This window comes from Aulonocara sp. 'chitande type north' Nkhata Bay, linkage group LG6 (genome assembly GCF_057382095.1).
Source record: "Aulonocara sp. 'chitande type north' Nkhata Bay isolate Kocher_YH1m ecotype deep benthic linkage group LG6, A_spYH_male_GT1.1, whole genome shotgun sequence".
NCBI classification, from domain to species: domain Eukaryota; kingdom Metazoa; phylum Chordata; class Actinopteri; order Cichliformes; family Cichlidae; genus Aulonocara; species Aulonocara sp. 'chitande type north' Nkhata Bay.
The window spans coordinates 15,104,671-15,118,040 of NC_141349.1; the positions used below are offsets into that span (position 1 = coordinate 15,104,671).

Sequence of the window (13,370 nt, forward strand, 5' to 3'; positions counted from 1 at the left end):
CTATTATATTCGAAACCGGGATTTATTATTCCTCAAAAGAAAAAGAAAAAAGTAAGACCATTATCTACTTTTGTGTGGTCTTCTCCCTTCTTTTCCCCCCCATACCCGTGTTATGCAATCATGTATTTCTTTTATTCCAAGCCTGGGAGGCTCGAGCTCTGACGGAGGAGGATAGAGGACCTCAACAGGTGGAGATTTTTCTTCCTTTCTTTCCTTTTTTCGTTCTGCTAGGGATATAAGCGGAGGAGGTGGAGGAGGAAGAAAAGGGTAGTGAACTGTTCCTTAATAATAAGCCCTCTGATCTGCTTATGCTGCGCTGCTTCTTGCCTCAAAGGGTAACTAGGCTTATGACAGCCAGTCCTAGTAGAGCCCCGGCCTGCTAACATGACCCCATGCAGGATCTACACCATCTGTCTGCAATGGGACTCCAAGGCAACACTCAGAGGGAGATGCAGAGAGAGTGATGGAGGTGGGGGGAGGAAGAGAGAGAGAGATGGGGGGTGTCAGCGTTCCCCGAGGACCCCCTGTGCTTCACTTTTGATCTGCTAATTATGTTCAATTGAGACTGTGTAATTCACTCGCGTTGCTTCTATTCCCCCTTATCTGAGCCGCGGCTCTTAACAAACTCCGGCGCTGATGAGAGAACATGACACACAATCAGCAATAAAAACGTTTTCCGGTGCGGTAATTTGTATTTATTTATTTATTTATTTATTTATTTTTAAGGGCTCTGCGTTTTAATTGTGAGGAAGAGTTGAGGTGTCTGCAGGGGGACCAATAGATTGGGTTATAACAGTTGAGCGGATATTGAAATGTTTTATCTGCGCGCAGCTGAAGAGCAGAGGAGGCGCGACGCGGCGACTTCTTTGACGCCGAGACAGTCGTCACAAACACACGCGCGCGCGCGCAATGACACCGGCATCCAGGAACAAACACGCGCGCGCGGCTTCGCTTTAGAGAGATGGCACCAGGTGATGCCATAAACGACGGATGATGCTGTGCGCCATACCCCCTCTCGCGCTTTCGTTTCTTTTTTTCTGCCTGGGAGAGGACGCACGAGGGAAAGGGAACGACCCGGAGAGGGAGAAAACACGACCAGGACAGACAAGGAAGCGACATGTCAGTTTTAACGAGCTGTGAAGTTGGAGCCGCTCTTTTTTTCTTAGGGGGGTAGACATGGCGAAATTTCCCTAGCACGCTCCTTCTTAACTCCCCACATATCTTTTTTTTTTTTTCGTTTTTTTATAATGGGAAGATGAAGTCACCCAAGTCTGCACCCCCTCACCACTGCCTCCTCTACCCCTTATATGTTTAATTAACTAGGCTGATGTGTAAGTACCTTCAGCTAGCGGAGCGTGGGCGGCCGGGCTGCTGCGGGGTAAAGACACTGTCGGGAGAATATTTCCTTCTTCCTCTCCGCCCGGACGGCTCGGTCGGCTGCCGAGCGTCACCTCGGTCGTGCGGCGCGGAAAGCTACAAAAATAACTCGACCCGTTTGAACTTGTTCCGAATTGTTTAGGGCGGCTTGGAGTGCGGTGCTCGTCGGAGAGCGCGTGAGGGGAGCAGCAGCAGTTGGAGGAGAAGAGGGGGGAGAGAGGGAGGGCAAGTGAGAAAAGATAGGGAGAGAGAGAGAGTGTGTGAATATATATGTATGTGTGTGTGTTTTGATGTTATTTGTGACGGAATCCCCCCCTTCAGTCTCCAAGAATCCGCGAGCGGCGCAAGGAGGAGGAGGACAGGAGAGGAGGAGGAGGAGGAGGCGCGCGGACCTGTCCACGAGCCCTCACTGCGGAACGCGCGGGGCTGCCGCTGGAGATCCCAAACCAACGGTTATTTTGGATTCTAGAGTCTAACTGATCCCCGCGCGCCAGGGGGCTTTTTCCCCCACCCCGTCTCTCCCGTTGAATGGACGGCGTTTGACATCTAAACCGAGAGGAATACTACCTATCTACGGGTGGGAGAGGTGGCGGTGGAGGGGGGAAGTCTTCAGAACCAGACAGGTGGATTTATCCGTGTGGTTTCGTTTTTTGGGGAAGGGAAATTGAATGGAGGAGAAATTGATGGATTAATCTGACGGAGAGTCGTATGCGATTCCCACTCCTGCCGAGGGCACCCGAATGGAGTAACAGGCTGCAATGTCATCTCCACCTGGCCGCCTGGTGAGATGTGTCACGGGAATGGGGTGAGCGTAATTAGTGTTTTCTTTTTTATTTTATTTTTTTTAGGTTGGGTCAAAACTAACTCTGTCACCAAAGACGCGGAAAATGAGCGGCATTTGTCGGGATCCGGTGGTTTTAATATCTGCCGCACTCTAGCTCTCCTTAAAGTGGAACAGCGGCGGGGTGGTGTGTGCCTGGTTCGGGTTCCTCCGCGCTCTTACGCTTGTCCGAGTCCTCGTCACACAACCTGCTGCATGCCCTACATAAACGAAGCCCGGCACCGGAGAGAGGAGCGTGAGGGGAATATTCGCCAAAGAGCCACAGGCTGTTTTTACTCCGTCGTCCCCCCCCCCCCGCTCTCTCTCTCTGAAACACACATACAAGCACACGCGCGCGCACGGAGGGAGAGAGCACTAATTCGTCCTTTTCACCGTAGCCTACACCTATGATATGAACTTGTGTTTTCGTCACGGCGAGCTTTTCCCTCCAATAATCCCCCAATAGAGAGACGCAGGCACGCGCGCACTTCTGCTCCGACTCACACAAACATATAACCACGCACGCGCGCGGAAACAAAAAACACGCAGACAGCTAGCTGGTATTTGATGCTGTTCAAACTGTTAAAATGCTAATGAGGTGCGAGAAGTAAAACGACATTGGTTAAAACTGTTTATAGCTCACATAAGCACCTGCCTGTACGCTCGCGCCTATTTATAGAAAAGCGACAAAGTCATCAAGTCCTGGGAGCTTGCGGCGCAGTGTTAAAATCTGGTATCTTTTCGTTTCTTTCTTTTTTATTTTCAGATCAAGTTTGAACACTTTTCCTCTGGTTTCACCGACGCCGTGAGAAGGAACCAAAATGCCAGTAAACGGACAGGTCACGGTGGCTGCCCGCACGGGCCCTCGCACCACGGCAGCACAAGTCAACATTCATCGCACGGACTCCGCAGAAGAAGGCGCAAAACCTCCGCGAACACAACCCCGCAGCAGCCGCGCTTTGTGACACCGAAGGTAAGGACAGCTGCGTTCAAGGAGAGAGCGACGCTCTTCTTTTAGACGGAGCGCCGAGCGACGCTAAGCGGCGCTGTTGCATCACATTATCCCCCGGCTGCTGATGAGAAGCCATGTAATGAATTCATATCTCAAATTACAGTTTTCAGGCTTTGAATGCAGTCACGTTGTAGAAACACATTTTCTTCCGTTTTCCTCCTGCTTGGCGTGCCAAGTCTGACACACAAAGTGTCTTCTCCTCTTCTCAGGGACACTGAGGCCTTCACACGAACGCGCACGCACGCTCATGGACATGCACACACATAAACACACACAGATGTTACACTGGAGGGGGTAAATATAAGAAAATAGGAGTGTGACGTGACAGGATGACAGGATGTATAGCCCTGAATGGCCATAAATCTTCATCATGAATGATCCCCATCGTTCCTGTTGGCAAATGGATGCCCTCAATTTTGACTACTTAATATTATGTATGAATGAATGCACATTTATCATAATCATTTAGAGCAAATTATCATCCGTGCTGCGCCAGACTCATTGTGGTGTTGTAGAGAACTGAGAAGAGAGACTGATGTTGTGCTCAGCAGTAGCCTATTTTCCGGAATAGTGGGATGACACAAAAGGAGATCAACTCTGTAGGGCATAAACGCAATAGAGTGGGGAGCAGAGAATGTCGAGTGCTGTTGCTACCTTCATTAATATAAATATCTCGTGCAAAGCAGCAATGAATTCTGGGTGTGATGTCACAGCACCTTTTAAAAAAGCTCAACAGTATTTTATAACAGGCCTACTTTTCTATTCACTTTCTGTCTTGTTGTTATCACTCCAGAGAGAATTTCCTGCTCAGTTGGGCCTTGTATTTTCATCGCTTTGCAGTCTGCTATTAACCAACTACGGAGACAAAGCTAAACAGGAAAGACCTTAAAAAATCTCTGTGATGTGATGCATACCATATTCTGAGTCCCATTTGGGCTCCGGGATGACATAGTGTTGAAGTGATGTGTCGAGATGCATCTGACTGAGCTGTGCACTGAACCGGCTCCATTGTTGGACAAGCAGGTAAAGTACATCAGAACTCATTGCGCCTAAGCTTCTTGTCAGCGCTGTCAGAAGTGAGGCCCTGTTGTTTTGGATTTCCGCAGTTAAATCGATTTTAATTTCTCGTTTTTTAATGTGCCAGTGCCAACATGTTGTTGTGCTGCCTGTAACAAGGCAGGCCCCTTGGGGATTATTTTGGTGGCACCTAAGTGGAACTGGCTTTCTCTCCCCATGGCTCTGCTGAAGCACAAATGTACTACATTTACACAGGGATTCGGAGAGGTTTCTTGCATCAGAGGGGCTGCAGGAGGTGTGCCTTCACACTGCTCTGTGTCAACCAGGGCTCTGTGTTTTGGTTTTTAATATTGTGCGAGACATTTTTAGAGTCAGAGCCCAAATTTAGCCCAAAATCTACATATGCCTGCAAGTGTGGGAAAGGTTCAGGGAGCGATCATGCAGAAGTCTTTCTTTTCATGAAAGATACATAGAGGTTTTGTTTGGTTTTTTTTTACCTCTGTTGAACTGTGAGATATACTGAAATGATCCAAAACTATGCAATTATTATTGTGCATTTACTGTGATGTGGTCATACCACCAGAATGGCTTTGTGTGAAGATTGACTCTTTGATTATAACACTGACTGAACTGTACAAATATTGCTTTGGTGCCTCTCAGGTACTAGATACTGTGTTTTTATTTTTAAGTTTTTACTCATATGGTCTCTTTTTCCTGCAGTTTAGTGGATTTTAGGTAGGAGTGCTCACACAAGACTGCAACCTTGAGCATTATGAGAAAAATTACAAAGATACTTACAAAAAAAAACAAAAACAAAGGAGAAGAAAAGCCAGGGAAACTTGTGGGTGGAATTATTTACCTTCCTGCCCTGTGTTGTAGCTGTATTTGTCCAGAAGAAGGTATGACATATCCCGTGATAGGAGCTACAGCAAATAATCCTCTTATGTGCACACTGTTTTTGTTTGGAGGTCCCTATCTAAGTTGACAAACTGTGGGTTTAAGGTTTTCGATGTCGGAATTCTGCCTACGACATTAACAGCCAAGCCACGTGCAGCCACCGAGCCTCTGGCGTGGCCTTTTAGCTGTTATCTGCTGAGTGAGTGCTTTCTTCAAAGTCAATTAAACCTGCTGCTGGGCCTGCACTTTGTTACTTCGGATATTCTCGTCGCAAGAAAACATCCGCGGTCGAAATTTGGTTACACGCGACCCGGCGGCGGACAGTTTGAACCCATTTTCTTGTTCACCCCTAGAATAACGAAAAAGCCAGTGCCTTTTTGTAAATACAATGGCAGTTCAGATTCGTCTTACACCGAGGGCTGAGAGGATGAAAATTAGTGTTTTCATTTTCCTTTTCTTAGCCATTTCCAGTAAAAGGGACAGAGTGACATATGATAATGAGTATTTTGACCCCTGCTGATCTTCTGTACATTGATGTGTGATAGTGCAGTCTCAGATGCAAGTTAATAACCCAAACGCCTCTTACAAACGTGCACTGTTTAATCATTTAATCAAAACACAGCTGGTACTCTCATTTAAACAGTTAGTGAGCCATGTGTGATATTAAGTAGGGTTTGACTAATACAGGTTTTTGAACCGATCATTTTTAAATCAAGCTGACAGTAGATGCCATTTCGTAGAACTACTGCGTGCCTTAACACACTTTTCTGGTGTGTGAGAGTCCCTGCTTTAACATGATAGGCCCAAAAGTTGCTGGTGGTGATAAATTTATCGCCTAACCTAAATTTTTCTAAATGTTATATGAATTAATAACTAAGAATAAGAGACATGACTGCATCATTGTTGCGGTTACCAGTATTGCGAGTCGAAGCTGTAGCCCTACAGTTTAGATTCTAACTGAACCTGGTGGCAGTTTGACCTGCCTATGTGCCTGTGCCTAATGGTGCACGACATCTCTAGTGAATTCTTAATAGTTTTAAAGTGTTTCCATCTGCTTCAGATTTCAGATAAGTCTTATCCAGTTTCAGCACAGTCTTTCAGAACTTTATGGATAGGATTTAAGTAATCGGATTGGAATAAATCTTAAAATTGGCGTTTTCGTTTGTTTGTTTGTTTTTTAACCTGATAAATCATATTCTCATTGCTCAGGCGAGGATTTGGATTTGAGAATGAAAAACCCACCTTTAATCAATCTCAAAACTTGTATCTGTGTTTTTCATGACTCAAAGGCAGATAGTTGTGGTGCTGGAAATCGAGATAATCTTCATCCTGCTTGAGAGGTGCTTTCGGGGTGGATTTAGAGACGTGACAAGCATAATAGGGCTGTAACCAAGAAATTGCCATCTATACATCTTGAGAAGAATTAGCATTTCATGATTCTATTTTCATCAGCAAACCTGTCAAAACAGTTTCATCCCAAATGTCTCTGTTGCAGATGGAGGGACCAGCTGGATAGTCCATCAAATGGCCTTTCAATTCCTTTATTTTTTTCTATAGATGTCTTCATGTAGACTGCTATACTGCATTAACATTTCAGTAATACAATTAGAAATCATAAAAGTAATTTTATTTTTCATTATGGTTTAACGACACCATCCATGCTGCCGTATTCACTTTACCTTATAACAGCGGTTCATGCCATTTTCACTTTGTCCATACAAATAGTTTTAGCTGAAAAGCAATCTGTTATTATTAACATTTTATATTGAGCTTGTAGTGAGATAAGGAGGGGTGGGATGTTAAGTAATTTATAACTTTTATTGACCTGTATTGACAGGGCTGCAGGAACGTCAATACATCTCAGCAGTTTATCACTGAGCGAAACATAACAGTCATACTCTCCCAGTAAAAAGTGAAGGGAGTCCAATTCTGGGGAGAGACTCAACAGAACAGTTTTTAATAGGTAAAAAAATGTCTTAATAGAACGGCTCTGCCAGGCCCCTTATCAATCTGAGGCGAATCTTGGTTGTCATTGCTGGCCACCATCTCCAAGCAGCCCAATGCCAAAGACTCTATATAAAAGATGGATGTAACATCTGGGTCTGAAAAGGGAAGACAGTGTTGAAGGGCTTTAAGGGGGTCGACTCTTTTGATTGCAAAAAGAAGTTTGTGAAAAAAAAGACCTTCCCATTTATCTATGACCTCAGTAAACTCTTTCCCTGATAAATTTATGATGTCATTTAGTGATGTGTTGTTCACAAATGACTCTAAGAGCCGATTGTAGCGCACGAAAAGAGCCGACTCCGTTGGGCAGAGCCAAGTCTTCAGCCCTTCCTGCTCAGGGCTGAGCATGTGGCCAATCACATGCAAGGACAGACAAGAATCACACTATTGTGTGAATATCATGTAGTGGGACAGGTCAGGTACACAGAGAGACAGGAAGCTGGATTTAAATCCAAGTGCATCAGGACAAATTGAAGAAACAAGTGAAAACTGTTGTGTTTGCGTCTCTGTCAGATTCACTCGCTCACGACTTCACCCAAAGACAGGACTTTACTAACCAATGAGGGATGGCAATGGCTATGCGCATCTTTTATATACAGTCTTTGTTCAAGGACCTGAAACTGGCTGATAAGTAAAACGTATTGTTAAAGCAGCGTTAATTTTGGGAGACGGGGGTGTACTTGCCCATAGCATAAATTTCTGCAAAAAAAATAGTAATAAATTAGCACCTTCCAATGTTATAGTGGACATGTTAGCAAACAATTGCTTATTAAGAAATCCAGCAGGCATGGATCAACATAAACGTTCATGTTGAGAGGTGCCTCCAGCTACTTAATGAAGTAAGAATGCTCCCTTTTTAATGACTGTTTTCAATTACAGTAACTCCCTAGCGAAACACACTGTATATGGCACTAGTTAGAGTCACTACCGCGAGGCTGAGAGCACTTACTGGATTTATCTGATGTTTTTACTGAAAAAAACAAACATCAAACTGCCTGTTCTCGCTGGAAATCTAGTTGATGAGTGGAGAGACCTTCCCAAAACACGGATGGGTAAAAACAAAAATAAAACATAAAAGTCATATTGCCAAGAGGATCTGCTGCAGTGTAGTGCAGGAGGATCAATACCTATAATTTTATTATATCCATAATTATTATAAAACTACTGATTGGGGTTACTGTGAATTGACAATGTTCCTTCAAAATAGTTAATCCTCAATACTGATAGCAGGCTTTTTTCTGAAAATATATATTTAAATAAATGGATGTGGACAGATTGCTCCCCTTTGATGTCAGTATTAATCTTTCAATTGAAAGCTTAAGGCTTTCAAGATGGTGGAAGTTTCATTTTGGATTGTAACCTCCCCCTTATGTGCCTATTTGAATGCTGTGCTTTAGAATTAGCTTGATTAGTATTAGGCACAACATGTGGCTCTGAGAAGAATCCAGATTCCTAGGAGGCCGGGTTGTTACCTTAAATGATGCCTCTTACACTTTGTCACTGAAGGTTTTTTTTTCCTAGGCTGAGAAAGAGGCTTAGGAGGTGCCTAAGTGCGGCCAGCCTGGCTCTGTCATTTCGGCCAACTTAACACCCAAAACCCATATTCCAATTTTATGCTTTTACAGACACCAGATTTTGGTTGAGACTGATATAACACTGTCCTAGTTAAGACATTCTTTAGCTTTTTAAATCCAATTTGATTCAGTTTTTCATGGCTACGAGGACCAGATCATTCACATAAAGGTATCAGCATTACTTCATCACTTTTTTTGTCTCTAACACAGATTGGTGTGTAGCTGAAGTCTCTCTAATTCCATGAAATGTAGTTCCTGCTCTCACAGTTTCATGCCTTACATATGTTATGGCACAATTAGCTCAATGTGTGACTGAGATGATTAAGACATTTTTACAATGAATCAGACATTATAAAACCAGAGGAGATAACACATGCACAGTAGGGCTTTCTTTAGACAATGGTATTATGGAGCCACACACACTTTTTTTTTTTTACTGCAGCACCGTCTTTCTATTGGCAAAAGGCAATGTATAAAAAAATAGTAAATGTAATTCTCTAGAAAACCCAGCAGCTACAGCTACAAAAAGGAAAGGCTGGCGCTGTGTGCACAGCACTAACTGTGCCAATGATGTTAAGTCCATAAGGAATTTTATCAATCAGCTTTAGCCCAAGTAACATGGCTTTATTTTCTTCCCCATATTATTTCTTCCTTACTTCAGTAAATATAATTAGAGTTAAAACACACACACACACACACACACACACACACACACACACACACACACACACACACACACACACATCACTGAGGGTTTTCTTTTAAGGCTTGTTTCATGCGTACACAAGAAATAAGCTTCTAAAAAGATTCGAGAATTGCAGCCCACAAATGTTTCGTTTTGTTTCTGAGCACGTGCTTAACTTTCTTTACCAGACAGTTTGGTGAGGTGACTTTAGCTGAAATGAAACCCTCGTTCCGTGTGTATCAAACAAAAAAAGCCTGTGTGGCACTTCTGAGCACCACCTGTTTTGCTAGCTTAACAAGGTTTGTCCTCAGACTCAGAGTGACCCTGGATAGAGGGCAACTCAACACAGCTGTAAACCTACGACTTTTATACTTTATACTGGGAGCATTTGAGCACAGTAAAAACCTAATAACTGTCTCGTTTGGCTGCTGCCTGCTGTCCAATCCAGCGTGTGTTGAAGCGAGCTGACTGGAACGTCAAAGGCAGCTTGTTCAGCAGTTGTTTGATAATTTGTTATTAAAGACTTTTGAAAGGGATTTGAATTGCTCTTTTATTATAACTTCTTATCATGTCTGTGTTTGTAATTTTCCTGTCGTTTGGGCTGAAACACAAGAAAACACATCGGCTGCTGTCATGTGATGCAGATGCTTCATCAAATATGGTTGTTTGAGCTGTAGACTGGCAGTTTTTTGGAATGAATTTTTCACAGCGGACCTGTATGAGGTTTCTCTTAAAACAATTTTGGATCCTTTACAGCAAATCAAATCTATAATGATAGTAACATTTAAGTACTGGTGATTAAAATGTGGGTACATCTGTCGGAAGTACAACAGAGAGTTAACACAAATAAGACTGAGCATCTTCATGAACAAATGAAGCTTACTTGGTGCCATACAGTCGGTTCCCCAGCCCAGCAGAAAATTACAATCTGATGATGGAAATGGGCCACCAGTACAAACTGACATAACAAGAATTTAACACTATCAGAGTAGAACTTGAAAGAATATCAGATTCAAAACTCAAAAGACGTTTAGGAACATTATCTAAACTATTTTATAGAATATGTGGACACCAATGGAGGAATCCCAGCTAGAAGATGTGCCTGGTATGAAAATATGGGGGAATTTCAATTCAATTCAATTCAATTTTATTTATATAGCGGCAAATCACAACAAAAGTCGCCTCAAGGCGCTTAATAGATACAGAGAAAAACCCAACAATATGACCCCCTATGAGCAAGCACTTTGGCGACAGTGGGAAGGAAAAACTCCCTTTTAACAGGAAGAAACCTCCAGCAGAACCAGGCTCAGGGAGGGACGGCCATCTGCTGCGACCGGTTGGGGTGAGAGAAGGAAGACAGGATAAAGACATGCTGTGGAAGAGAGACAGAGGTTAATAACAGATATGATTCAATGCAGAGAGGTCTATTAATACATAGTGAGTGAGAAAGGTGACTGGAAAGGAAAAACTCAATGCATCATGGGAATCCCCCGGCAGCCTACGTCTATTACAGCATAACTAAGGGAGGATTCAGGGTCACCTGGTCCAGCCCTAACTATATGCTTTAGCAAAAAGGAAAGTTTTAAGCCTAATCTTAAAAGTAGAGATAGTGTCTGTCTCCAGAATCCAAACTGGAAGCTGGTTCCACAGAAGAGGAGCCTGAAAACTGAAGGCTCTCCCTCCCATTCTACTTTTAAATACTCTAGGAACAACAAGTAGGCCTGCAGAGCGAGAGCGAAGTGCTCTAATAGGGTGATATGGTACTACAAGGTCATTAAGATAAGATGGGGCCTGATTATTTAAGACCTTGTATGTGAGGAGCAGGATTTTGAATTAAATTCTGGATTTAACAGGAAGCCAATGAAGGGAAGCCAAAACAGGAGAAATATGCTCTCTCTTTCTAGTCCCTGTCAGCACTCTTGCTGCAGCATTTTGGATCAGCTGAAGGCTTTTCAGTGAGTGTTTTGGACATCCTTTTTTTTTTTTTTTTTTTTTTTTTTTTGGGAAGTGACATCAGAAACAGCAGCATGTGACATCACGTGATGGCGGAGCTTCAGTTCATCCTTTGTCATCCTTTTTTTTTTTTTTTTTTTTTAATAGGACAGGGGGAAAGAATGAAAGAAAGAGGGGGAGAGGAAGAAAGAAAACCAAAGGGGAGAAGAGACGGTGAGAAGGGGGGGAAGAGAGAGAAAAAAAAAAACAAAAAAAAAAACTCCTGGGTCACCTGTATGGAGAGAAAGAAAAACAAAAAAAACAGGGGAGACAGCAAACAACAAAGAGCAACATAATAATAATAAAAAAAAAAGCACCATCACAATAAACTAGCTAGTCATAGATATCAATAGTTACTAAATAATAAACGATATTGTGCAGCACGCAAGATAGACAGCGCACAGTGTGCTTTGAGGCAGCAGCCAAGAAAGCTGTAGTCCGCATCTGTGAATACCCATGTGTACACCTGTGTGCATACCTGTGTGGATCAGCATGCTTGCATTCCAAAGGTTTCTCCATGTAATGATCTGCTAGAGAGTGTGGGGAGCCACAGCTCTGTCCTCTATGGTATCAAGCAGGTATGGAGGAGATCAAAACTCCAGACATCCAGAGGCACCCAGAACACAAGAGACCAAGGAAGACCCACAGAGGGGCAGCCGCGCCACTGTCCCAGTAAGAGCTAAGGAGAGTCCCAGATGAGCGCTCATTCAGCAGCCGCGGAGCAGAAGCCAGGGGGAGTTGCAGTGACGCGCCCGTGAGCTCCGCCGGCAGCCAGCTGTGCCTGAGTGACCGAGCCCCAGGCCGAGAGGCCGGGGGCACCCCACCTCCAAAGTGTTTTGGACATCCTGATAATAAAGAATTACAGTAGTCCAGCCTGGAAGTAATAAATGCATGAACTAGTTTTTCAGCGTCACTCTGAGACAGGATATTTCTAATTTTAGAGATGTTGCACAAATGGAAGAAAGCAGTCTTACATATTTGTTTAATATGTGCGTCCAAGGTTCCTCACAGCGTTGCTGGAGGCCAAGGTAATGCCATCCAGAGTAAGAATCTGGTTAGATACCATATTTCTAAGCTTTTCAGGGCCGAGTAAAATAACCTCAGTTTTATCTGAATTAAGAAGCAGAAAGTTAGCGGCCATCCAGGTCTTTATGTCTTTAAGACATTCCTGCAGTTTAACTAATTGGTGTGTGTTATCTGGCTTCATGGACAGATAGAGCTGGGTGTCATCTGCATAGCAGTGAAAATGTATGCTATGTCTTCTAATGATACTGCCTAAGGGAAGCATGTATAATGTAAACAGAATTGGTCCTAGCACTGAACCCTGTGGAACTCCATAATTAACCTCAGTGTGTGAAGAGGACTCTCCATTTACATGCACAAATTGGAGTCTATTAGATAGATATGATACAAACCACTGCAGTGCAATACCTGTAATACCTACAGCATGTTCTAATCGCTCTAATAGGATATTATGGTCAACAGTATCGAACGCTGTAGGCTAGAGCTCGCCCATTACCAACACTTGTACAGTTTCTTCACTTCAAGGAAAGGCGAAAATGGTTCCATTACAGGAAATTTCATGACCTCAGGTTAAAATAGTCCGTGCTTTATCCATCCATGGTGATGATGGCAATCCCTGACTTTTCCATTACCTTGAAGAAACGGTCTTTTTTTCTTTTTGAATTTTTACTATAATCTCCACAATGAAATGCACAATACCCTTCTCTCACAGTGTAATCAGAGTATCTGATTTTGAAGTTTCTTTGAATGAAAAATGTTGTGTATGTCTGTTTTTTTCCTCTTATGTTTTGTTTTAGGATGCATTAAGTTAAATTTAGTTAACCGTTTGATCTGCTGACATGAACAGTCTGTTACTGTGCCTGCTTTATCTTATTCCTCGTCATTGCTGAGCTTTTTCCCTGTTCTATCTTGTATACAGTGTAGCGTCACTACAGCATACATCTTTTAGATCTGGAGTTTTCAAACTGT

The 13,370-nt window shown here is 43.2% G+C and overlaps 1 protein-coding gene across 2 annotated transcripts in view; it reads left to right on the top strand.

Moving 5' to 3' along the window:
- Nucleotides 1-764: 764 nt before the first annotated feature.
- LOC147327506 (glutamate receptor ionotropic, NMDA 2A-like) overlaps nt 765-13,370 on the top strand; it is a 129,806-nt gene continuing 117,200 nt past the window's right edge. Inside the window, exons 1-2 of one of the 2 annotated variants that reach the window (XM_086295167.1) lie at nt 765-2,182; nt 2,964-3,170. In XM_086295167.1, coding sequence (XP_086151293.1) covers nt 2,165-2,182; nt 2,964-3,170 — 225 coding nt within the window. In that variant the 5' untranslated portion in view covers nt 765-2,164. Of the gene's footprint in view, nt 2,183-2,963; nt 3,171-13,370 lie in introns of those variants that run through there. The other variant, XM_086295168.1, reaches the window with a different exon arrangement.